This window comes from Oncorhynchus masou, chromosome 31 (genome assembly GCF_036934945.1).
Source record: "Oncorhynchus masou masou isolate Uvic2021 chromosome 31, UVic_Omas_1.1, whole genome shotgun sequence".
Taxonomy (NCBI): Eukaryota; Metazoa; Chordata; class Actinopteri; order Salmoniformes; family Salmonidae; genus Oncorhynchus; species Oncorhynchus masou.
This window is the reverse complement of record NC_088242.1, coordinates 63,295,674-63,321,175: the sequence shown is the minus strand read 5'-3', so window position 1 is coordinate 63,321,175 and position 25,502 is coordinate 63,295,674. Positions and strand designations below refer to the sequence as shown.

Genomic DNA, 25,502 nt, shown 5'->3' with positions numbered 1-25,502 from the left:
CTAACGTTCTGCCTGTCATACCTGATGTGTCTTCACATTGCTCTAGACATGCCTCATTAACTCTGCCTCTGACAACAGGTACAGCACTCTGGACTTTGCTGCCCCCCCCTTTCTTCTCCATCATCTTTTTGTCCCTCCTGGGCAGAAGTCACCCAATGTCAAAATACTCACAACAATGAGTTGTTCCACTTGCATGTGAGATCAGCCAGTTTCTGTAGGAATCTATATGACTGTTCTTTTTTCTTGTCTCTCTTCCCCTAGGTGACCACAGACCTGAGACAGAAGTGTACAGACACCCACACGGGGACGTCTGCATCGGCCCCCCTGGCTGCTGGGATCATCGCCCTGGCTCTGGAGGCCAAGTGAGTTATCTCTGTTTAGGGATGGGCGCTATTATCTGGAAATCCGAACGGTCGTTAGTATTCGATAACTTGAGTGAGTGTTCATTTTTGGAGAATTTCTTTTTAGGCTTATTTTGACAATGTGACATTTGAAATACACTGCTCAAAAAAATAAAGGGAACACTAAAATAACACATCATAGATCTGAATGAATGAAATATTCTTATTAAATACTTTTTTCTTTACATGTGCTGACAACAAAATAACAACAATTATCAATGGAAATCAAATGTATCAACCCATGGAGGTCTGGAGTTGGAGTCACACACTAAATTAAAGTGGAAAACCACACTACAGGCTGATCCAACTTTGATGTAAAGTCCTTAAAACAAGTCAAAATGAGGCTCAGGAGTGTGTGTGGCCTCCACGTGCCTGTATGACCTCCCTACAACGCCTGGGCATGCTCCTGATGAGGTGGCGGATGGTCTCCTGAGGGCTCTCCTCCCAGACCTGGACTAAAGCATCCGCCAACTCCTGGACAGTCTGTGGTGCAACGTGGCATTGGTGGATGGAGCGAGACATGATGTCCCAGATGTGCTCAATAGGATTCAGGTCTGGGGAACGGGCGGGCCAGTCCATAGCATCAATGCCTTCCTCTTGCAGAAACTGCTGACACACTCCAGCCACATGAGGTCTAGCATTGTCTTGCGTTAGGAGGAACCCAGGGCCAAGCGCACCAGCATATGGTCTCACAAGGGGACTGAGGATCTCATCTCCTTACCTAATGTTAGTCAGGCTACCTCTGGCGAGCACATGGAGGGCTGCGCGCCCCCCAAAGAAATGCCACCCCACACCATGACTGACCCTCCGCCCATCCTGGAGGATGTTGCAGGCAGCAGAACGTTCTCCACGGCGTCTCCAGACTGTCACGTCTGTCACATGTGTTCAGTGTGAACCTGCTTTCATCTGTGAAGAGCACAGGGCGCCAGTGGCAAATTTACCAATCTTGGTGTTCTCTGGCAAATGCCAAACGTCCTGCACGGTGTTGGGCTGTAAGCACAACCCCCACCTGTGGACGTCGGGCCCTCATACCACCCTCATGGAGTCTGTTTCTGACCGTTTGAGCAGACACATGCACATTTGTGGCCTGCTGGAGGTCATTTTGCAGGGCTCTGGCAGTGCTCCTCCTGCTCCTCCTTGCACAATGGCGGAGGTAGCGGTCCTGCTGCTGGGTTGTTGCCCTCCTACGGCCTCCTCCACGTCTCCTGATGTACTGGCCTGTCTCCTGGTAGCACCTCCATGCTCTGGACACTACGCTGACAGACACAGCAAACCTTCTTGCCACAGCTCGCATTGATGTGCCTTCCTTGATGAGCTGTACTACCTGAGCCACTTGTGTGGGTTGTAGACTCCGTCTCATGCTACCACTAGAGTGAAAGCACCGCCAGCTTTAAAAAATGACCAAAACATCAGCCAGGAAGCATAGGAACTGAGAAGTGGTCTGTCGTCACCACCTGCAGAACCACTCCTTTATTAGGGGTGTCTTGCTAATTGCCTATAATTTCCACCTGTGAATGTGAAATTTACACATGTGAAATTTATTGTCAATCAGTGTTGCTTCCTAAGTGGACAGTTTGTTTTCACAGAAGTGTGATTGACTTGGAGTTACATTGTGTTGTTTAAGTGTTCCCTTTATTTTTTTTGAGCAGTGTACTTTATTTAATAAAACAACAAACTTTTGAATGTAGTTTTTATAACCGCCCGTTGACCTACTGCTGCGCGTTTAGCCCTTGTCTGCCCTGACATCAGTATGCTATTTCCACCCACTTCAAATAGCAACTACAGGGCGCATACAGAGTTTCAATTAGACCTGACAGATCTATGCAAAATACTCACCAGAAACTATTTTTGTAACAGAATCAGTTCTATCATGGTGAAAAACTATGTAGAAAAGCATCATGTCCACTGTTTACCTCTGCCATGTGCATTCGCGTCATTCTGATTGGTCCAGAGCATGTTTAATTTTGTTTCGTTTTTTACCCTAAAAAAATGTAATGATATTATTTGAATAGTGAAATAATGTCAAATGCCCAGCAGTATCTCAGTTACACGCTAATATCTCTGTTAACCTGTCATCTCTTACTTGAACAGGGCTTTCCAACCCTGTTCCTGGAGATCTACCATCCTGTAGGCTTTCACTTCAACCCTAATCTAGCGCACCTGATTCTTATAATTGGCTGGTTGATAAGCTGAATCAGGTTAGTTACAACTGGGGTAGAAGCGAAAACCTACAGGAGGATAGCCCCCCCAAGAACAGTAGAACACCTCTGTTTAACTAGTCTCTCAGTAGAACATATAGTATCTCAATAGAATTACATTTACATTTAAGTCATTTAGCAGACGCTCTTATCCAGAGCGACTTACAAATTGGTGAATTCACCTTCTGACATCAGTGGAACAGCCACTTTACAATAGTGCATCTAAATCATTTAAGGGGGGGTGAGAAGGATTACTTTATCCTATCCTAGGTATTCCTTGAAGAGGTGGGGTTTCAGGTGTCTCCGGAAGGTGGTGATTGACTCCGCTGTCCTGGCGTCGTGAGGGAGTTTGTTCCACCATTGGGGGGCCAGAGCCGCGAACAGTTTTGACTGGGCTGAGCGGGAACTGTACTTCCTGCAAAAATGTATAAATAAATAAATAAATAGAATAAGACAACTGCCCTGAAAAGAATAGTGTGTGGTGGCTTGTGAGACTGGCATGTCCAGCCAGTGATCAGGTCTGTAGACTACTCCTATAGTAGCCTACATCTCTTTGTATCTCCTCCCTCATTATTGATAGGCTGTCAGATCCAGTCAGCTGTCAGTTCTCAGGCTCATACCCTCTACATCTTCATTAGCGTATGCCTGGCATGTGTCCGAACTGCCCCCCCCACAAACACTTTCACTGGGCAAAGACAAAAGGTGTGTATAGTAGTATACGGTGCATTCGGAAAGTATTCAGACCCCTTGACTTTTTCCACATTTTGTTACGTTACAACCGTATTCTAAAATTGATTAAGTTGTTTTTTTCTCATCAATCTACACACAATTTCCCATTAAAAACAGGATTTTATACATTTTTGCAAATGTAGAAACAATTCCAAACCGAAATTTTACATTTACATAAGTATTTACTCAGTACTTTGTTGAAGCACCTTTTGCAGCGATTACGGCTTCGAGTCTTGGGTATGACGCTACAAGCTTGGCACACATGTATTTGGGTAGTTTCTGCCATTCTTCTCTGTAGATCCTCTGAGGCTCTGTCAGATTGGATGGGGAGCATTGTTGCACAGTTATTTTCAGGTCTCTCCAGAGGTGTTCGATCGGGTTCAAGTCCGGGCTCTGCCTGGGCCACTCAAGGAAATTCAGAGATTTGTCCCTAAACCACTCTGGCATTGTCTTGGCTGTGCACTTAGGTGGATCAGGTTTTCATAAAGGAAAAAGGCAAGGGGTCTGAATACTTTCCGAATGCACTGTATGTACTGCATACCGGTAGTCATTGCAACCCTCCAGCCACTGCAGCCACAGATAAAGGCGTTGTCAATGCAGGGAGGAAGTTTGCTTCAATATACCCTATCATTCACAGACAATGAATGTCCAAACCCAATAATTCTCCACAAAGTGTAGATCACCTCAGCATTTCCTGAGAGAGAGCAATAATAACAGATCTGCCTGCATTTCTCCAGCAGATGGAATTCATGGAGATTGAATCATTTAATAGGGAGAGCGCTATTTTTCCAGCGAGGTGACATTGAGTGGATGGAGGGATGTCCATTAATAACACATGAGTGTGAGACGTGAATGGTGACAGAGGGAGTGTATGGATGTGAAAGGTTTTTGAGGTGAGAGTCTGCTGCTTCCACTACCTCTGTCAAGCTGCGGAGCAGTTCTAGCGCTTCTATTTCTGCCTCGGCCCGGCGCAGGCAGCGAGTTGAGCTGTAAACCCATGTGATTCATGGTTTGATTATCTTTGCCCGCGGGCCTCCATTTCTCCGCTCACTCCAAAGGCATGTGCTCCCTAAACTTCCTGTCCTCTCTGCTCTACTTACCTACATACTGCCGCTCCCTGCTAAATCAGCTGGAGAGGTTTAATATGGCCCTTCTATTTAGTGGAAGGTGAACCGTCCTGGCGTCCTTCAAGAACAAAACCTTTAGCAGCTCGGCTTGACATCATTACTGACTGGGCTACTGTTCAGTACAGTACTCTGCTATACTACTTTAAGGTGTTACTGTGTTCTCTCACCATTAAACACCAGTGTTTTATGGCTGCCTTTTATTATGGTGCTGTTACTGGACACTGCTGATAAAACCTTATGGACCACAAACACGTCCATTTCACTGCTGTGTGTGACTGACATTGACATGTCTCTCGTGGTGTTTGTATCCACCTTTTTTGTGTTGCATGTCTTTCTTTCCTATCTGTCTGAACTATGAACCTGATGTGGACGGACATCTCTCTCTCTAGAAATGTCTCATAAACTCTCTTTTATTAGAACATCTCTAATATAAGAGTACATATCTTTCTCTCTCTGTATAGTATGAACCTGACGTGGCGGGACATGCAGCACTTGGTGGTGAGAACCTCTCACCCCGCCCACCTCAGCACTGACGACTGGAGGACCAATGGAGTGGGCCGCAAAGGTAACAGGAGAGCTCTCATTGGACATGCCTTGGCTGACTGAACTACATGATAAGTGGACACTCTGACTCTTTGGAACTTCACTCATGGTTTTTCTGTCTCTGTCAGTGAGTCATTCGTATGGGTATGGTCTGCTGGATGCGGGGGCCATGGTGGCTCTGGCTCAGAACTGGACCAGCGTGGGCCCACAGCACCAGTGTGTCCTCACCATGCTCTCAGAGCCGAGGGACATAGGTAGCCGGCTGCTGTTCAGTAAGACATTGGACTCCTGCTGGGGCAGACCAGAGTATGTCAACTCTCTGGAGCATGTCCAGGCCCGCCTCACTCTCTCCTACAACCACAGAGGAAACCTGGCTATACACCTCATCAGCCCCCTAGGGACACGCTCTACCCTGCTGGCTCCCAGGTACACCCTCACACACCCCTACTGTAGAAATACAAACGAAACCTCATCAACCTCATATCAGTCTGATAGATACACCATCCTCCAGGTAAGCATAAACATATTCACGGAATAACACAGTGCAGTGTTTGTCGTTTTTAATTCATGTTTGCTTGAAGTGCTGTGTATTTTTAGCAGCCGTTCTGGGAGGTATGGTTTTTGAAGAGCCCTTCATGGTTTAGGATGGTTGCTATGAGATCTATGTTTTTGGCTGTGAGCCCTAACTACTCTCTGTGTCTCTCTCTTTCTCACGCTCTTTTCAGGCCTAAAGACTATTCGCCAGAGGGATTTATTGACTGGGCTTTCATGACCACCCACATGTGGGATGAGGACCCTCGAGGGGAGTGGACCCTGGAGATCGAGAACGTCTCAGAACAAGGACACGACTATGGTAAGAGGACATCTGTGTACCTTCATACCCGTCCTCACGTACATGGGAGAGGCTCCTCCCTCCTCTTTCCTTTCCCTTCTCCTTACTCCAGAAGGTCTCTGCTGTCATTTGTTATCAGCGCAGCACGGCAGGGTAGCCTAGTGGTTAGAGAGTTGTACTAGTAACCGAAAGGTTGCAAGTTCGAATCCCTGAGCTGACAAGGTGATGAGTGATTCTCTTTACACCCTCTGCCTCCTCTTCATCCATATTCCTGTCCACACCATATCAGTTCTCTCTCTTGTTCTTAATCAGCAATTGTTCTCCTCTCCCTTTGTTTGTCAGTCAGTTCACCTACCTCTTCACCGTCATCATATTGGTATCTCTCTGACACTCACCCATTCTCTCCTCTTAGAGGTATTGAATTGTTCATTCGTTCTGTTCTTCTTTCTTTCTTGAATTTGAAATGTGTTCACCCTCTCTCTCTCTCTTCCTCTCCTCCCCCTCTCTCTTCCTTTCTCCTCCTCCCCTCCCAGGTGAGTTGAGTCAGTTTACTCTGATCCTGTACGGTACGGGCTCCAGCTCCAATAACCCCTCGTCTCCTGACTTCCCCCGGCCTTCCAACAACAGCTGCAAGACCTTCGACACCCAGCAGATCTGCATCGGTGAGACTGACTGTCCGAGACACACAGACATCTGTAGCACTAAAAGATTCCAGATGGGATTAGAAGCCTCTTGGTGACACTCAGCATGTGGATGTGTGGTTCTCATGCATATGATGCAGGTTGGCATTTTTTGAGATGACTCGTGTACTAGAGGCAGCTCTGCAGAGTGGTCACTAGCTGGCACAGCCACAAAGTTATCAAATCGGATTTTAAACCTATGCTTAACCTCCACCACACTGCTAAAGCCAGGTATACACGACACGGTTTTGGCCCCGATATAGTTTTTGAGATCAGAGACAAAATTCCCATGTCGTTGCCTACTCGGCGCTGGCCCCGACACTCGTTTAATGTGAGCGAGTAAGCGACACAATCTGATTCCATCTTTGAGCAGTTCCAGACATCCCAATATTTTCAAAAATGTTGGATTTTATCAGCACAAAATCTTCAATGCCCTTGCAGTGTGAGATGTGCAATGACAAGTTTTAAGAAAGGTGATCAGCAATAGCCTATGAGAGCTTTCAAAAAAAGTATCCAGTGAGATGATGACGTTGTTTCGCATCACACAAAATGTGTAGACTCTCGAGCAGGAGTGATGCATTTGTACTTGCCTTTAACCAAAGTGACAAATCGTTACGCCTCTGAAGTTAACAAGCAATATTATTCAAATCAAAATGTTGACCAAATATTTTAACTCTGTATGGCAGGTGTGAATGTCTGACTGAAAACATTTTCGTGAAACATTGTGGAGGTATCAAAAATCCACACGGCCAAGTGAAGAATCTTGTAGTGTGTGACACCCCATCTGTGCCACATCATGTAGTGTGCGTACCACTACTTTGGCAAGACAAAAAAAAACACAGGAAAGACGGTTGTTTAATGTGAGAGGCTCAGCGATGTTAGGATTTTGAAAGTCGTGTAGTGTACACCCGGTTTACCATAATGCCTAAATCTAACCTTAAATTAAGACCTAAAAGCACATTTTTGCTTTCATACATTTCTACGATATAGCCAATTTTGACTTTGCAGCTGGCCCATCTAGCGAAACCACTCAGTTCTGCCTCCAGGGCAAGACTCATGACAATAAACATCAACCTGCACATATAACAGGAGTGTTAAAAGGCTTAATTCGTGGCATGTTTTTGCTTTTTTGTGTGTGGGTGTATATTCAAGCCTTTGTCCCCACTGAATGCTCAGAAAATCAGCACATCATCCCCATGTGTGTGTATCATCTTGCTTTCTCAGTGTTTCTCTTTCTCTCACTCATCTCTTCCTCTCTCTCTTCCACTCTCTACCCTTTCCAGAGTGCAGCCTAGGCTTCTCCCTGTTCCTACAGGGTTGTGTGAAGCTCTGCCCCCCCGGCTTCACCACGGGCCCCCAGCTCCTCAATATGTCCCTGGACAACTGGGTGGACTTGTCCTCCGTCCAGTCCTGCCTGCCATGCCACCCTGCTTGCCTCACCTGTTCCGGCCCCGGGCCCAGCGATTGCCTCTCTTGCCCCCCTCACAGCCACCTGGTCCTCACCGCCTGCCTGCACCAGAACCAGATCCAGCGCAAGTCCCCCACTGGCCCCGACCTCCAGGGAAATGTGGGTGGACCAGGGGAAAGCCCAGTGGGGTTAGAGCAGGGGGGAGTGGGGGAGCCTCCAGGACCTAGCCTGGCCCTGTCCTCCCCTCTGGCCACCCTCCTGGCTGTGCTCAGCTGTGCCTTCATCCTGGCAGCCTTTGCCGGGGTATTTTTTATGCTGCAGCTGCGCTCTGGTGGCGCCCCTTGGGCCCGGAGGACCAAACTGCAGTCTGTGGAGACGGGGGGATGGGCCTCGGGGGGCTTCGGCCTGGGGCTAGGCTGGGAGAGGCAGGGCAGGGTATCCTATAAGGGGATCCCCACTGTGTGGGTTGACGAGGACCAGGTAACATTGGGGGGCTCTGATTCCGACAGTGAAGAGCTGAACTGCCACAGTGAGAGGACAGCCTTTATCAGGACACAGAGCTCTCTCTAGCCCCCTCTCTGACCCCTACATCTGGAGGAAACCCTCTTCAGAGGGTTTGGTCTCTCCAGCCCCTCCCTCTGCTAGAGCTCATGGGTCTGTAGTGTGAGTCTGGTTCAGGCATTGTCCCTGGCTGATAGACAGAGATTCTGATCCAGGGATGTAATGGCTCAGCCCAGCAAGCACCTCCTGGTCCACTGATTCACCCTCAAGCATTAATCAACTGAAAATGTTTTTGTTTTATAATGACTATATAGATATTATTTTTGTTGTATTTTTTGCTTTTAAACACTTGAATAAGATTATTTGCCCTGGCCCAAGGGTCTAGGTAAAGTACAGTTTTCACTATTATTTCCCATTGACCTTTAGTTTATTGTAGAAAGGCCAATTTCTGTATTTTGAAAGTTGCATATCTTGAAAACTTGATTGCTGTGACATGCAAAACATTTTGGGACTATATCAACAATGGACTAATGAAACAAAAGATAGTTTTGGGGTGGAGTTTTCCTTTAAGCAGACATCGGAAGAGATGTCGGTATGTATTAGTATACATGTGTGTATGCGTGTGCCTGTGTGACAATGACTTTGTCGACAAGAATTGAATAGCCTCACAACACAGTTTCTGATTGGATGAAGACCATAACAGGGTTTTATTTAATGTACGAGAATGAGAGAAAGTTGCAGATTTGGGCACTGATAAATGCCTACATTTGAACGCAGTGGCTGTACAGTAACATGCTACACATGATGTCAGACCTCAAGCTCTGCGCTTCACAGCGCCGAATGGGTTTCGACTGACAGCCGTTCTGTACTTGAACACCGCACGCGATATGAAGTTGCCCCAATCTCGCTCACGAATTGGGCAAGTTTTTTTGTTGACTGAGTGAGGGAAAGCTGTAAATTAATGAGACTATGTATTTTGAAAGATGAGACGTTGAGGATTATAACTAAATACTGTTTTGATGTCATACAAGCAAGCCAAACACCCATGAGTCCAAATGTGTACTTCACATTTCCGTATATGATCTATATTTAAGGTACAGTTACAAGATCACATGGCGTCATACCCTGGGTTATTCTGAACAGAATGTGCATATGTTTGTCTACTGTGAAGAAAATTTGACGCAGCACACTCACCTGAATGCACTCATGACTCCTTTCTATGCGCACCAAAATAACGGATCTGTTTCCCTGAATTGCATTTTGAAGGCCTAAAACTGTAATATCGTGTTTTATTATTTAGCTAGTCATGTTGGCAATAGAACAAGCTTTCAAATTATACCCACTTGACCCAGATTGCGATTTATAATGGTTTTTGGATTGCGTAAACAACACCAGTAATTGTGTAATGGCGGGGACAATGGGTTGTGTTCCAAACAAAACAACTTAAAGTGTGCTTGCTCTAGTTCCTCAACGGCACATCTAGGAGTGCTCAAAACAGCACCTTATAGTTGAAGGCTGTTCTTTGAGTCATATAAGTGCATTGAAATTACTTAGGAAACGTGCTTTGGAGAGGTGTGTGCCCACTTGGAGAGACCAGTTAGTCCTCTCACTCTTATCAGTAGTGCTAAGCGATTTTCGATGTCGTTTTCGATTGTTTTTTACATTAAATGCTCTATGCATTATGTAGGTTGAATGCTGTAACAACACAGAATAAAACAATTAATAAAAGACAATGATGGTAGTGACTGACATTACTGTTTATCACTTATGAACCATCATTTATTCACATTACTTTAATAAAATATTTTAGTTGTTGTGTATATTACATTTGTTTTATTTTATGACTTTATTATTTCATTCCATGTCATCATCTCATCTCTATAGAGCTGCTGCCTATGCTGTCTGACAAAATCACTATTTTGTAGTTTTTCAAAGTAAATAAGGCATACTTTTATGACTGCTGAATACCAACTATCAATCACTTAGATCATGTATTTTCAGGTAGAGATACCACGCTAAGCAACAGCTGCTCTCTATGTTCCCTCAGGATCGCGCATTCTTCTCTCTCCCGTAGTTGTCATTTAAGAAAGACCGACTGAACAAGTAGATGAGCAATGGATTCTGGTGATTGTAGTTAGTTCAGCGCATAAAACGTGGAAATTATGTAGGATATTGGCCAATTGGAAACCACAACTCCCTACTACATCACACAGTTCAGGCTGGATTGGAATTATCTCTAGAGAAACTGAGTGATGTGAGCATTGAGTTCACAGATACATTTTTTTTTTACGAACGACTACGGTCAATTAGTTGTTTGAAAACTGAAAAATAACTGACATTTTTGTTAATCGCTCAGCACTAATAGACAGTGTAATGTTTTGATTCAGTCAGATGAACTGTTGTGTCCTCACCTTTCAGTCTTAGAATTTTTCCATAATCTCCAAACTGTTCCTTTCAATTGCTTCCATGGTTATGCATATGCTTTTAATATTTATTCTGTAAGAAACCTTTCAATTTAGCCCTATCAATAGTCCCACGAGTGTAAGGGGTTAGGCCCAATGCAGACGTTTTTTCTCAATATCAAATAATTTTGGGGTAACAATTGAGTACATTACTGTGATACTTTTTTTAACCATTTGATTGGAAACAAAATTTTCTTAGCAAGAGCAATTTCTCAAACAATAATTTTGCTAGGACTGTTTGGGAGTGGTCTAAGTGGGGAGAGGGAAACTAGCTGTTATTGGCAGAGGTTTGGAACGCTCTTTCTTATTGCCTGGTGATGTCACCAGGCAGGCCAAAACTCCATCCCACCAAAACAGTGTCTTTTCAAACAGCTCTTACACTAAAAGGGCATTATCAATCTTTTTTTACAATTTCATAGTATTATTCCAATCTCGTAGTGTGGCAATATATATAAAACACAGGAGAATCACATTTTTGACTGCACTGGGCCTTCAAACACTTTTTTTGTGACACTTTTTCCTACCGTTTGTTTTTTGAGTTTCCTACTCTTCTCCATAATCAGTGGGCTCCAGCATTTCTTAATCAGCTAATAAAACCCCAATATGGACAACACATCAAAAATACAGCACATACTTTTTTTGGTGTAGTCTTCAAGGTTTTGATAACTATTGAGCTTTAGCTTAGCAATATTGTCACCAACAGCGTACAAGCACTTAATACCAATATAGAGAATTGTTGAAAGGCCAAACTTCTAGTATTGTGGTTTTGGGATGTAAGTAGAAAGCTCATACATCAATCAGCAAACACACACACTACAGAACAAGTGAGTGAAGGGATGGCAGGTAATATTAGTCAGACACTTTTTCCATTTGCACAGTGGGTTACTTACAGAGGGATTACCAACCCTGCAGTACTGTGTTCCCATCTTTCTGATGTAGAAGATGAAAAAAACACTTAACCCAAAGCTATTTGACCTTCTCAACATGTCTCTATTCTCTTGCTATCGGCAAGAAATAAGATAATTTTGTCTTCATTTTCCCCATGGAGGCTCTATTGATTTTCAGGGTTTGTTTCTCTGCCAAGTCTTTATCAGTGGAAAGAAATATAATAGCTTTCTCTTGTTATTACACATTTCACATATTTTGACAAGCAAATGTATTGGCCTGCTGGTATTTGCAGTCAGGCATTATTAAGTTATTTGTCAACTTTAAGAACATATATTTTGGACTGGTCTATACAATCAAAGCTCTTGAGTATTGTATGTGATAAGAACTGCTATGGTGAAATGTTTATAGATGAGTTACAGCATATTTTAAATAGATTGTATTTTATATCCTTTTATATTTTATCCTTTTTTATTTAACTGATGATTGATGTCAATATTGTGGGGATAAATGTCATGCTAAAATAAAAATGACTTTGTAGGTCATGTGAGATGAAAGCTGGTGTGTTGACCCATTCTGTGCTCTGTATCACCCTTGTGGAGCTCTGTGTCGGCGTGGTTTCACAGCAGTCAGCAAAAGCTTACAGACACTCACAACACACACGCCATTAATGCTTTGTCAGTGCCCGCCAGCGATACACAAGCCCACTTCCTGATATCAAGGGCTTCTGTCCTCTACCATTTTCTCTTCCACTTTCTCCAGCTACCGGAAGAACATCACCACAACCCCCTAAGTTACAATAACTTCCTCTAGTCCTAAATCCTGCTGAAATACAAGGACATTCATATTTAAACTAGATTCATATGGAAAGCTTTGCGTGTCTGTAGGTTGTATTTGTGGAGTTCATTAACAGGAGATTTCCTCCATTCCCCAGTAGAGGGGAGCAGGTCTAAGATAATAGTACATTCTGAATACACCCCATAATTAGATCTACAGGGAGAAATTGTAGTTAATTTCAGATCCCGGAACCTGTGCATACCTCGCATGGCAAGTATGTGTGTTGAGTGAGTGAGCGAATGAGTGTGTCTGTGCATGTGTTGAATCTGAGGAGATGGAGAGTCAATTGTCATTCACTGACCCATGTACTTGTGTGTGGGTGTGCGGTAGGGGTTGTTCAGTGGTCATTTTGTCTGTCTCTGTGTCGTTCTGCAGGGGGATGGAGGAAGGATCTACTGTAGTGGAGGGTATCTTTGGAGGGAGTTGAAAGTCCGTGTTGCCCAGCAACAGCGCCAAAAAATCTCGGCTCTAGAGGAGATCTGCATGGAGGAATGGGCCTAAATACCAGCAACAGTGTGTGAAAACCTTGTGAAGACTTACAGAAAACGTTTGACCTCTGTCATTGCCAACAAAGGGTATATAACAAAGTATTGAGAAACTTTTGTTATTGACCAAATACTTATTTTCCACCATAATTTGCAAATAAATTCATTAAAAATCCTACAACTCATTTTGTCTTTCATAGTTGAAGTGTACCTATGATGAAAATTACAGGCCTCTCTCATCTTTTTAAGTGGAAGAACTTGCACAATTGGTGGCTGACTAAATACTTTTTTGCCCCACTGTATTAGAAAATGGAAGAAGTTCAAGATGACGGTCAATCACCCTCGGTCTGGGGCTCCATGCAAGATCTCCCCTCGTGGGGCATCAATGATCATGAGGAAGGTGAGGGATCAGCCCAGAACTACACAGCAGGACCTGGTCAATGACCTGAAGAGAGCTGGGACCACAGTCTCAAAGAAAACCATTAGTAACACACTACGCCGTCATGGATTAAAATCGTGCAGCGCACGCAAGGTCCCCCTGCTCAAGCCAGCGCATGTCCAGGCCCGTCTGAAGTTTGCCAATGACCATCTGGATGATCCAGAGGAGGAATGGGAGAAGGTCATGTGGTCTGATGAGACAAAAATAGAGCTTTTTGGTCTAAACTCCACTTGCCGTGTTTGGAGGTAGAAGAAGGATGAGTACAACCCCAAGAATACCCTCCTAACCGTGAAGCATGGAGGTGGAAACATCATTCTTTGGGGATGCTTTTCTGCAAATGGGACAGGACGACTGCACCATATTGAGGGGAGGATAGATGGGGCCATGCATCGCGAGATCTTGCCCAACAACCTCCTTCCCTCTGTAAGAGCATTGAAGATGGCTCGTGGCTGGGTCTTCCAGCATGACAACGACCCGAAACACACAGCCAGGGCAACTAAGGAGTGGCTCCGTAAGAAGCATCTCAAGGTCCTGGAGTGGCCTAGCCAGTCTCCAGACCTGAACCCAATAGAAAATCTTTGGAGGGTGCTGAAAGTCCGTATTGCCCAGGGACAGTCCGAAACCTGAAAGATCTGGAGAAGGTCTGTATGGAGGAGTGGGCCAAAATCCCTGCTGCGGTGTGTGCAAACCTGGTCAAGAACTACAGGAAACGTATGAAAACCTGCTAAATCGGCATTGTATCAAATACTTGTTCTCCCCACCGTATATAATAGGCGGTGTCAGAGGAAAGCCCATAAATTTGTCAGAGACTCCAGTCACCTAAGTCATAGACTGTTTTCTCTGCTACCACACGGCAAGCAGTACCAGAGTGCCAAGTCTAGGACCAAACGGCTTCTTAACAGCTTCTACCCCCAAGCCATAAGACTGCTGAACCATTAATCACATGGCCACCGGACTATTACATTGACACCCCCCTTCATTTGTTTTGTACACTGCTGCTACTCGCTATTTATTATCTATGCAGTCACGCCACCCCTACCTACATGTAAAAATGACCTCTAACCTGTACCCACGTGCACTGACTCTGTACCCTCTGTATATAGCCACATTATTGTGTTGCTTTTGATTATTTTTTACTTTAGTTAATTTGGTAAATATTTTCTTAACTCTTCTTGAACTGCACTGTTGGTTAAGGGCTTGTAAGTAAGCATTTCACAGTAAGGTCTACACTTGTTGTATTCGGCACATGTGACAAATAAGGTTTGATTTGACTCTGCAACTTGTAGATGCATTTGTTGTTTGTTTTGGTTATGTTTCAGAATATGATTCTTAACAGTTCTATATTAATGTGGATGCTACCGTGATTACGGATAGTCCTGAATGAATCGTGGATAATGATGAGTGAGAAAGTTACAAATGCACTAATATCATACCCCCCTCAAAAATGCTAACCTCCCCTCTTATTGTAATGGAGTGAGGTTAGCATGTCTTGGGGTATGATATTTGTGCATCTGTAACTCTCACTCATTGTATCATTTAAAATCCAAAGTGCTGGAGTACAGAGCCAAAACAACAAAAAATGTGTCACTGTCCCAATATTTACAGAGGACACTGTATAAAATAGTAAGCGTAATGTGGTATTGACACTAGGAGGCTGTTCTCTGATCCCATGTACCATGTCCTGTCATTGAGCAAGGCCCTTAACTCCCCAGAAAGAAGAATACCTGTTAGGAAACTGTATAATGTGGTCAACCCTCTGTCTGTAGAGCTACTGGGTGTGCAGGCTTTTGATTAAGCCGTGCTCAAACAAAGAGCCAGTTTATCAAGGTCCGGTTGAGCAGCTTATTTCTAAAATGTGGTTTGTTTGGAGGGGGACAGGAATAAAAGCCTGCACACCCATTAGCTCTCCTGGAGGATGGTTAACCACCCTTGATCTAAAACATTGTAACCAAATATGTTTTTTGCCTTTTTAAATAATTTGCTCATTCAATATATCAAAAATGAAATGGCTATGGTAGGCTACAAATCTTTTTATTCAGCTGAAGCAAGCCCACAAATTTTCAGGAAATGTAGCTTTTCTAGTTCAGTCATTTATTTGAGCTACCTTAGAAGTGTTTACTTTGCATGCTGACTAGCATTTATTAAGTTACAATGTCCCATACATTAGATGCTTAAATCAACTGGAAGTATCTACAAAACAAGTTTAAGTCACTTAATCCAAAAGAAAGGCTACATCTAAAAACAAATCCTAATATTAATGTTCACGATTGACAAAATCTAATTATTTTATTCACGATTCGATTCACTGCGATTGAACCGGATCCCAACTAATACAGTGGCAAAGTGAATCGTTATTTTTTACAAAAATAATCACTTAAATGAATCATATGAAAAGTTCAAAAAAATAAATTAACTTTGTATGGCTGCTATTTTTATTGACTTGGCCAAAGCTTTTGATACATTAGACCATTCCATTCTTGTGGGCCGGCTAAGGAGTAGTGGTTTCTCTGAGGGATCTTTGACCTGGTTTGCTAACAACCTCTCTCAAAGAGTGCAGTGTATAAAGTCAGAAAATCTGCTGTCTCAACCACTTCCTGTCCCCAAGGAGTACCCCAAGGCTCAATCCTAGGCTGCATGCTCTTCTCAATTTACATCAACATCATAGCTCAGGCAGTAGGAAGCTCTCATCCATTTATATGCAGATGATAGTCTTATACTCAGCTGGCCCCTCCCCAGATTTTGTGTTAAATGCTCTACAACAAAGCTTTGTTAGTGTCCAACAAGCTTTCTCTACCCTTAACCTTGTTCTGAACACCTCCAAAACAAAGGTCATGTGGTTTGGTAAGAAGAATGACCCTCTCCCCGCAGGTGTGATTACTACCGCTGAGCGTTTAGAGCTTGAGGTAGTCACCTCATACAAGTACTTGGGAGTATGGCTAGACGGTACACTGTCCTTCTCTCAGCACATATCAAAGGTGCAGGCTAAAGTTAAAATCTAGACTTGGTTTCCTCTATCGTAATTGATCTTCTTTCACCCCATCTGCCAAACTAACCCTGATTCAGAAGACCATCCTACTCATGCTAGATTAGAGACATCATTTATAGATTGTTAGGTAAGGTTGCTCTCGAGCGGGTAGATGTTCTTTACCATTTGCTCATCAGATTTGCCTTCAATGCTCCTTATAGGACACATCACTGCACTATACTCCTCCGTAAACTGGTCATCTCTGTATACCCGTTGCAAGACCCACTGGTTGATGCTTATTTATAAAACCATCTTAGGCCTCACTCCCCGCTATCTGAGATACCTACTGCAGCCATCATCCTCCACATACAACACCCGTTCTGGCAGTCACATTCTGTTAAATGCCCCGAAAGCACACACATCCCTGGGTCGCTCATCTTTTCAGTTCGCTGCAGCTAACGACTGGAATGAGCTGCAACAAACACTCAAACTGGACAGTTGTATCTCAATCTCTTCATTCAAAGACTCAATCATGGACACTCTTACTGACAGTTGTGGCTGCTTTGCGTGATGTATTGTTGTCTCTACCTTCTTGCCCGTTGTGCTGTTGTCTGTGCCCAATAATGTTTGTGTGATGTTTTTGTTGCCGCTACCACATTGTGTTGCTACCATGTTGTTGTCATGTTGTTTTGCTACCATGCAGTGTTTGTTTTATTTTCACCTTTATTTAACCAGGTAAGCTAGTTGAGAGCAAGTTCTCATTTACAACGGCAACCTGGCCAAGATAAAGCAACGCAGTGCGACACAAACAACACAGATCACATGGAATAAACAAGCGTACAGTCAATAACACAATAGAAAAAAGTAAGTCTATATACAGTGTGTGCAAATGGCGTGAGGAGGTAGGCAATAAATAAGCCACAGTAGCGAAGTAATTCAAATGTAGGAGATGAACACTGGAGTGATAAATGAGCAGATGATGTGCAAGTAGAGACACTGGAAAAGAGCAGAAAAGTAAATAAAACAAATATGGGGATGAGGTAGGTAGATTGGGTGGGCTATTTACAGATGGACTATGTACAGCTGCAGCGATCGGTTAGCTGCTCAGATAGTTGATGTTTAAAGTTAGTGAGAGAAGTACAGTATAATTCTCCAGCTTCAGCATGTTGCTGCCTTGCCATGTTGTTGTCTTAGGTCTCTCTTTATGTAGTGAACAATCAGCTGGCGGGTTATACACTCTATCGGCAGGACAGAACAGCAGCCTCTGGTAAAACACAGGGCAGGGGCCTATGCAAATTGGGAAACAATAGCTGGTGCACAATATCTAAGGAAGTCTCAGGGTTTAGCTCGCCTGAGTTAGTGTGGTCTACAGCTTATCATGAGATACTCTATCTACCTAGAGAGTTTATCTGTATTTTTCATAGCGGTCTACATACCACCACAGACTGAGGCTGACACTAAAACCGCACCTAACGAGCTGTATTCCACCATAAACAAACAGGAAAACGCTCATTAAGAGGCGGCACTCCAAGTGGCCGGGGACTTTAATGCAGGGAAACTTAAATCAGTTTTACCTCATTTCTATCAGCATGTTAAATGTGCAACCAGAGGGAAGAAAATACTAGAGGACCTTTACTCCATACGCATGCAAAGCTTGCCCTACATTTGGCAAAATCTTACCATAACTCTATCCTCCTGATTTCTGCTTACAAGCAAAAATTCAAGCAAGAAGCACCAGTGACTCGGTCTATAGAAAAAGTGGTCAGATGAAGCAGATGCTAAACTACAGGACTGTTTTGCTAGCACAGACTGGAATATGTTCCGGGATTCTTCCGATGGCATTGAGGAGTACACCACATCAGTCACTGGCTTTATCAATAAGTGCATTGAGGACGTCATCCCCACAGTGAATATACGTACATTTCCCAACCAGAAGCCATGGATTACAGGCAACATTCGCACTGAGCTAAAGGGTAGAGCTGCCGCTTTCAAAGAGCGGGACTCTAACCCGGATGCTTATAAGAAATCCCGCTATGCCCCCCGACGATCCATCAAACAGGCAAAGCGTTAATATAGGACTAAGATCGAATCGTACTACACCGGCTCCGATGCTCGTCGGATGTGGCAGGGCTTGCAAACTATTACAGACTACAAAGGGAAGCACAGCCAAGAACTGCCCAGTAACACAAGCCTACCAGACGAGCTAAATAACTTCTATGCTCACTTCGAGGCAAGTAACACTGAAACATATGAGAGCATCAGCTGTTCCAGGCGACTGTGAGATCACGCTCTCTGCAACAGATGTGAGTAAGACCTTTAAACATGGCAACATTCACAAGGCCGCTAGGCCAGATGGATTATCAGGACATGTACTGCTGGCAAGTGTCTTCACTGACCTTTTCAACTTCTCCCTGTCCGAGTCTGTAATAACAACATGTTTCAAGCAGACCACCATAGTCCCTGTGCCCAAGAACACTAAGGTAGCCTGCCTAAATGACTACCGACCCATAGCACTCACGTCTGTAGCCATGAAATGCTTTGAAAGGCTGGTCATGGCTCACATCAGCACCATTATCCCAGAAATCCTAGACCCACTTCAATTTGCATACCGCACCAACAGATCCACAGATGATTCCATCTCTATTGCACTCCACACTGCCCTTTCCCACCTGTACAAAAGGAACACCTATGTGAGAATGCTATTCATTGACTACAGCTCAGCGTTCAACACCATAGTGCCTTCAAAGCTCATTAATAAGCTAAGGGACTGGGACTAAACACCTCCCTCTGCAACTGGATCCTGGTTGTAAGGTAGGTAACAACACATCCGCCATGCTAATCCTCAACACAGGGGCCCCTCAGGGGCGTGCTCAGTCCCCTCCTGTACTCCCTGTTCACTCATGACTGCACGTCCAGGCTCTACTCCAACACCATCATTACGTTTGCCAATGACACACAACGATGAGACGGCCTATAGGTAGGAGGTCAGAGACCTGACCGTGGGGTGCAAGGACAAAAACCTCTCCTTCAACATGATCAAGACAAAGTAGATGATTGTGGACGACAGGAAAAGGAGGACCAAGCACACCCCCATTCTCATCGATGGGGCTGTAGTGGAGCAGGTTGAGAGCTTCAAGTTCCGTGGCGTCCACATCACCAATAAACTAACATGGTCCAAGCACACCAAGACAGTCGTAAAGAGGGCACAACAAAAACCTATTCCCCCTCAGGAGACTGAAAAGATTTGGCATGGGTCCTCAGATCCTGAAAAGGTTTCATCGAGAGCATCCTGACAGATTGCTTCACTGCCTGGTGTGGCAACTGCTCGGCCTCCGACCGCAAGGCACTACAGACGGTAGTGCATACGGCCCAATACATCACCGGGGCCAAGCTTCCTGCCACCCAGGACCTCTATACCAGGCGGTGTCAGAGGAAGGCCCTAAGAATTGTCAGACTCCAGCCACCCTAGTCATAGACTGTTCTCTCTGCTACCGCACGGCAAGCAGTACCAGAGCACCAAGTCTAGGTTCAAGGCTTCTGAACAGCTTCTACCCCCAAGCCATAAAACTCCTGAACCGCTACCCAGACTATTTGCATTCCCCCCCACGCTGCTGCTACTCTGTTATCAATGCATAGCCACTTTAATAACTCTACCTACATATACATAATTACCTCGACACCGGTGCCCCCCACACATTGACTCTGTACCGGTACCCCCTGTATACAGCCCCGCTATTGCTGCCCTTTAATGATTTGTTATTCTTATCTCTTCCTTTTTAGGTATTTTCTTAAACTCTATTGTTGGTTAAGGGCTTGTAAGTAAGAATTTCACTGTAAGGTCTACACCTGTTGTATTCAGCGCATGTGACATTTTTTTTAATACAGAAATCCTCTGAAGCCAACAGCCATGTGAGAAAATTTGTTTGAAAATTACTAGTTGTTCATTGTTGAATTACTAATTGTTCATTGTGGAATTGTACCATAGTTTTAAAGTGTATAATGAATACACAAAACAAATTAAGGTCTTGCCAGAGTTTAACTTACTGTCCCATGTTGATAGACAATCAGGTAGAAGGATTTTGTAACTACACACACTCACACATAGTACATCTAAGTAGGCCTAGCTACAACCATTCTGTCCTGGAAGTCAATTCTGCTTTCCACAGCTGTGAAATACTTTAAACTTCTCCCTGACAGAAACTGCCTCCTGTGACCTGCTCTGTTGGCCTGGATGGCTATTCCTCTCATCCCCCCCCCCCCCCCAACTGTAGCCACATCACAAGGCTTTGTGAGGAAGTTATGGCGGATGCACATTGCAACCACTAGGGTATCAACCTTGCTTGGCAGTTGGTTTATTTTTTGGTAGAGGATCCTCCATCTGGGCTTAAGGATCCCGAAAGCCTTCTCCACTGTCATTCTAGCTCGACAGAGACGATAGTTGAAGATTTCTTTCTTGTAGCTGATGTTGTGCCCAGCTTATGGCCTCATCAGGTAGGGCTTTAGTGGGAAGGCAGTGTCCCCCACCATTGTGCATGGTATCTTTCCAAAATCTTCACCCAAAGACAGACAGGCATCTTGGGGCACCTGTAGGGTTTTTGACACCATTGCCCTTGGGGAGTTGGCATAGACTCCTCCGTCGCTGTTTCTACCAAAATCCCCCACTTGAATAGCTGTGAAGCTGTAATTAGCATCCATAAGGGCGAAAGGTTCCTTTTTACAATTAAAAAAACAGCTCCCTGCGTTTGGTGGTCATGTTTTCCATCAACTGATCCCAAACAATTGGGAATGTCCCATTTTTCATTCAACTCTTGGGTAGTTTGTCTCCAGATTTCCTCAGTGGGTTGTGGCAAATGGGTCGCCAGTATCCTCCTCTCTATGGCCTCACAGGTATCCATAATGCACTGCGACACTGTCTCGAATCCAAGACGATAGGTGAAGGCCAGGCTGCAAATAGTCTCCAGATGCCAAATACCTGTAATGACAAAATAAATGTTTTGTTATTGGTTAAACAATCAATTCTATTTTCCTCTTCACAGAAGTTGAATTGTGCAAAACCAGATGGAAGTCCATCCGCGACACTTTTGTAAGGCACCTACATAAGTCCCAGCCCAGTGGTTCTGGGGGAACCAATCAGAAATAATGGAAATACATGACAATATTGTCATTCTTGATACCTTATGTCTAGCCAAGAAGGTAAGTTATAAAATACATTTGAATTGATTGCACAGAATTCTAAATCTCAACGAATTGCAGTATTGCTGAACTTATTTTCTACCTGCTAAGTCACTACGTGATTGATTCATGTCAGCTGGTATACCATTTCTGAATGAGTGATTATGTAGGCCTATAGATTATGAATCAGTCTCTTATTACAGAGGAATGATGAAAACCAGCCGTGTTAGACATTGTGCCCAGATTTAAGAAATATGATTAATTGAGCCTGAGCTGAGGTTTCTAAAGTTTACTTAAAACACGTTTGACTTTTCATTTGTTGACCTTTTTCAGCTCAAGAGGCAACCTCAGCCTTGAAAATGCTTATTCGCCTCAGCCACAGCCTATGGAGCCCGATGACTCTGAAGACGACGTGGAGTCCCTGAGCCATGACCCTGTGCTTCAGACGCCTGAACAACAGTCAATACCAGCCATTACAGACACTCAAGACCAACCACTAATAGACACGGCTCAAGACCAACCACTAATAGACACGGCTCAAGACCAACCACTAATAGACACGGCTCAAGACCAACCACTAATAGACACGGCTCAAGACCAACCACTAACAGACACGGCTCAAGACCAACCACTAATAGACACGGCTCAAGACCAACCACTAACAGACACAGCTCAAGACCAACCACTAACAGACACGGCTCAAGACCAACCACTAACAGACACGGCTCAAGACCAACCACTAACAGACACGGCTCAATACCAACCACTAACAGACACGGCTCAAGACCAACCACTAACAGACACGGCTCAAGACCAACCACTAATAGACACGGCTCAAGACCAACCACTAACAGACACGGCTCAATACCAACCACTAATAGACACGGCTCAAGACCAACCACTAACAGACACGGCTCAAGACCAACCACTAATAGACACGGCTCAAGACCAACCACTAATAGACACGGCTCAAGACCAACCACTAACAGACACGGCTCAATACCAAACACTAATAGACACGGCTCAAGACCAACCACTAATAGACACGGCTCAAGACCAACCACTAACAGACACGGCTCAATACCAACCACTAACAGACACGGCTCAATACCAACCACTAACAGACACGGCTCAATACCAACCACGAACAGACACGGCTCAAGACCAACCACTAACAGACACGGCTCAAGACCAACCACTAACAGACACAGCTCAAGACCAACCACTAACAGACACGGCTCAAGACCAACCACTAAAAGACACGGCTCAAGACCAACCACTAACAGACACGGCTCAAGACCAACCACTAACAGACATGGCTCAATACCAACCACTACAGACACGGCTCAAGACTGGCAGCCAAGAAAAAGAAAACAGGTCAACTATCAAGATGTGGATGAAGACCTGCTTGCATTTGTCAGGAAGCAAATCCCTTCTGCTCCTACCTCGGCGGATGAGGCATTTGTGCTCAGCCTTGTGCCAGAGCTGAAGAAAATAGGAAAAAACAAGGGATGTCTGAAAGTGCAACTACCATCATTGATTGTAAACTGGGATGACCAGCATGCAACACCTCTGCCCACCACCACAATGTCTCTTTGATGCTCCGCATGGAAGAGTTGGACTGCAGCCTATGATGTACGGCCAGCCCAGGCATCAATACTCCTACTCACCAGGATCTAGGTCTCCAACACATAACTAGGATGACCAGCAGGCAACACCAATGCCACCACCACGGCCTGCAAGTACTCCGCACGGAAGAGGTGAACTGCAGCCAATCATGTACGATGATCATTACTTACCAGAACCTAGGTCTCCAACACATAGCTGGGATGACAGCTTCAGTACATTCTCTCAAGAGAGCTGGGACAGAGGCTCACAGTCACATCAATAATCCCCACCTAAAAGGCAGATCCCAGCCATGTGCATACTTAGGCCTATGTTCTGTTTTAGTGTTTTTAAAAAGGGAAACATTTATGTATGCACTATTTGCACTTTGTTGCAGTTATATATGCATTGCACCTTGCATTTAACTTTTTTTAAATAGTTTTCTGCTATTCAGTGGATATTGTTATTGGGAGGCATATGCCGTATTTGTTTACATGCCTTGATGTGACTGTTCATCTCACCTACAACAGGTGCACCATGCCTTGATGTGGCTGTTCATCTCACCTACAACAGGTGCACCATGCCTTGATGTGGCTGTTCATCTCACCTACAACAGGTGCACCATGCCTTGATGTGGCTGTTCATCTCACCTACAACAGGTGCACCATGACTTGATGTGGCTGTTCATCTCACCTACAACAGGTGCACCATGACTTGATGTGGCTGTTCATCTCACCTACAACAGGTGCACCATGCCTTGATGTGGCTGTTCATCTCACCTACAACAGGTGCACCATGCCTTGATGTGACTGTTCATCTCACCTACAACAGGTGCACCATGCCTTGATGTGGCTGTTCATCTCACCTACAACAGGTGCACCATGCCTTGATGTGACTGTTCATCTCACCTACAACAGGTGCACCATGCCTTGATGTGGCTGTTCATCTCACCTACAACAGGTGCACCATGCCTTGATGTGGCTGTTCATCTCACCTACAACAGGTGCACCATGCCTTGATGTGGCTGTTCATCTCACCTACAACAGGTGCACCATGCCTTGATGTGACTGTTAATGTCACCTTGAATAATTATAAATCAAAAGACTAAACAAAGAACAGTGTGTCTTGCTTACCTTGAGTGTAATGAAGACACTATACCTGATCTATCTGCTTCCTAGATGTAATGGAACATAGGCCTACATCTGTGGAGCATCAGTGTGCTGGAGTTTCTTTACACCGTAGTATACTGCTTTTCTCCATGCACCTGCTTTCACAGTACAACCTTTTACAATAACTAACCTTAAGAGTGGCAGCTAGTCTTTTTTTTGGCTCTATTGGTGTCCTGTAGTTGGTTGCCTGCTTGGTGAGGTCTGGGCCAACAAAAGACAGTGTCCAGCTCTTCTGCACTCATCCGGAAGTATCAGTGATGTTGGGGCACAGTCCAAGAGCAGCTCCTAGGCAAGGTGGTAGTATTGCCCATGCTCCCTTCTCAGCACATCTATGGGATGCACCCATAACCACCACCTCCTTCCCTGTCTGCGCCTCAATAATTCAAGGGAGACCAACTTCTGTTTTAGCAGGTGGTGTCTGTTTAATCCATGTTGTTTAGAAAAGCATGCATAAAGTATTTATTTTTTATTCAGTAAACGCATTGTTTATATCTAATACCAGTGTGGTTTGGTTGTGAAGTGAAAGAGACTGGCTAATTATAGTAATCAGCCTGCCAGCATGTGTATTATTGGCATATGGGAGTCTGTAAGAGGAAAGCGCCTAGATGTGTAAAACTACAATTTGCATTTATTAAATGTATTAACTCCTGTCCTGGCATCACTACTGTAAAATATGCAATAATGTACTTACCTAAGTATCGCGGTGCAATCAGAAGAATCAGAACACATTTCAATCACTGAAAAATGTAGACAAGAAAAGGCGCGAACATCGTCCCGCCCCCATGAGAAGTAATATTATTGGCTCAGAGTTTGTTGTGATATTTCAGTGTCGTGATCGCGTTTGTTGTGATATTTCAGTGTCGTGATCGCGTTTGGTGTGTGTGTGTGTGTGTGTGTGTGTGTGTGTGTGTGTGTGTGTGTGTGTGTGTGTGTGTGTGTGTGTGTGTGTGTGTGTGTGTGTGTGTGTGTGTGTGTGTGTGTGTGTGTGTGTGTGTGTGTGTGTGTGTGTGTGTGTGTGTGTGTGGTGGGGGGTACGTAAACCGAATAGACAGGGTTTGGGCATG

The 25,502-nt window shown here is 44.4% G+C and overlaps 1 protein-coding gene across 2 annotated transcripts in view; it reads left to right on the top strand.

Annotated features, from left to right (window-relative positions):
• LOC135524269 (furin-like) overlaps positions 1–10,244 on the top strand; it is a 174,773-nt gene extending 164,529 nt beyond the window's left edge. For both annotated transcript variants that reach the window (XM_064951670.1, XM_064951669.1), the window contains exons 10-15: positions 262–362; positions 4,917–5,020; positions 5,127–5,424; positions 5,724–5,851; positions 6,364–6,492; positions 7,794–10,244. In XM_064951670.1, coding sequence (XP_064807742.1) covers positions 262–362; positions 4,917–5,020; positions 5,127–5,424; positions 5,724–5,851; positions 6,364–6,492; positions 7,794–8,488 — 1,455 coding nt within the window. In that variant the 3' untranslated portion in view covers positions 8,489–10,244. The remainder of the gene's footprint in view (positions 1–261; positions 363–4,916; positions 5,021–5,126; positions 5,425–5,723; positions 5,852–6,363; positions 6,493–7,793) is intronic.
• Positions 10,245–25,502: the final 15,258 nt, after the last annotated feature.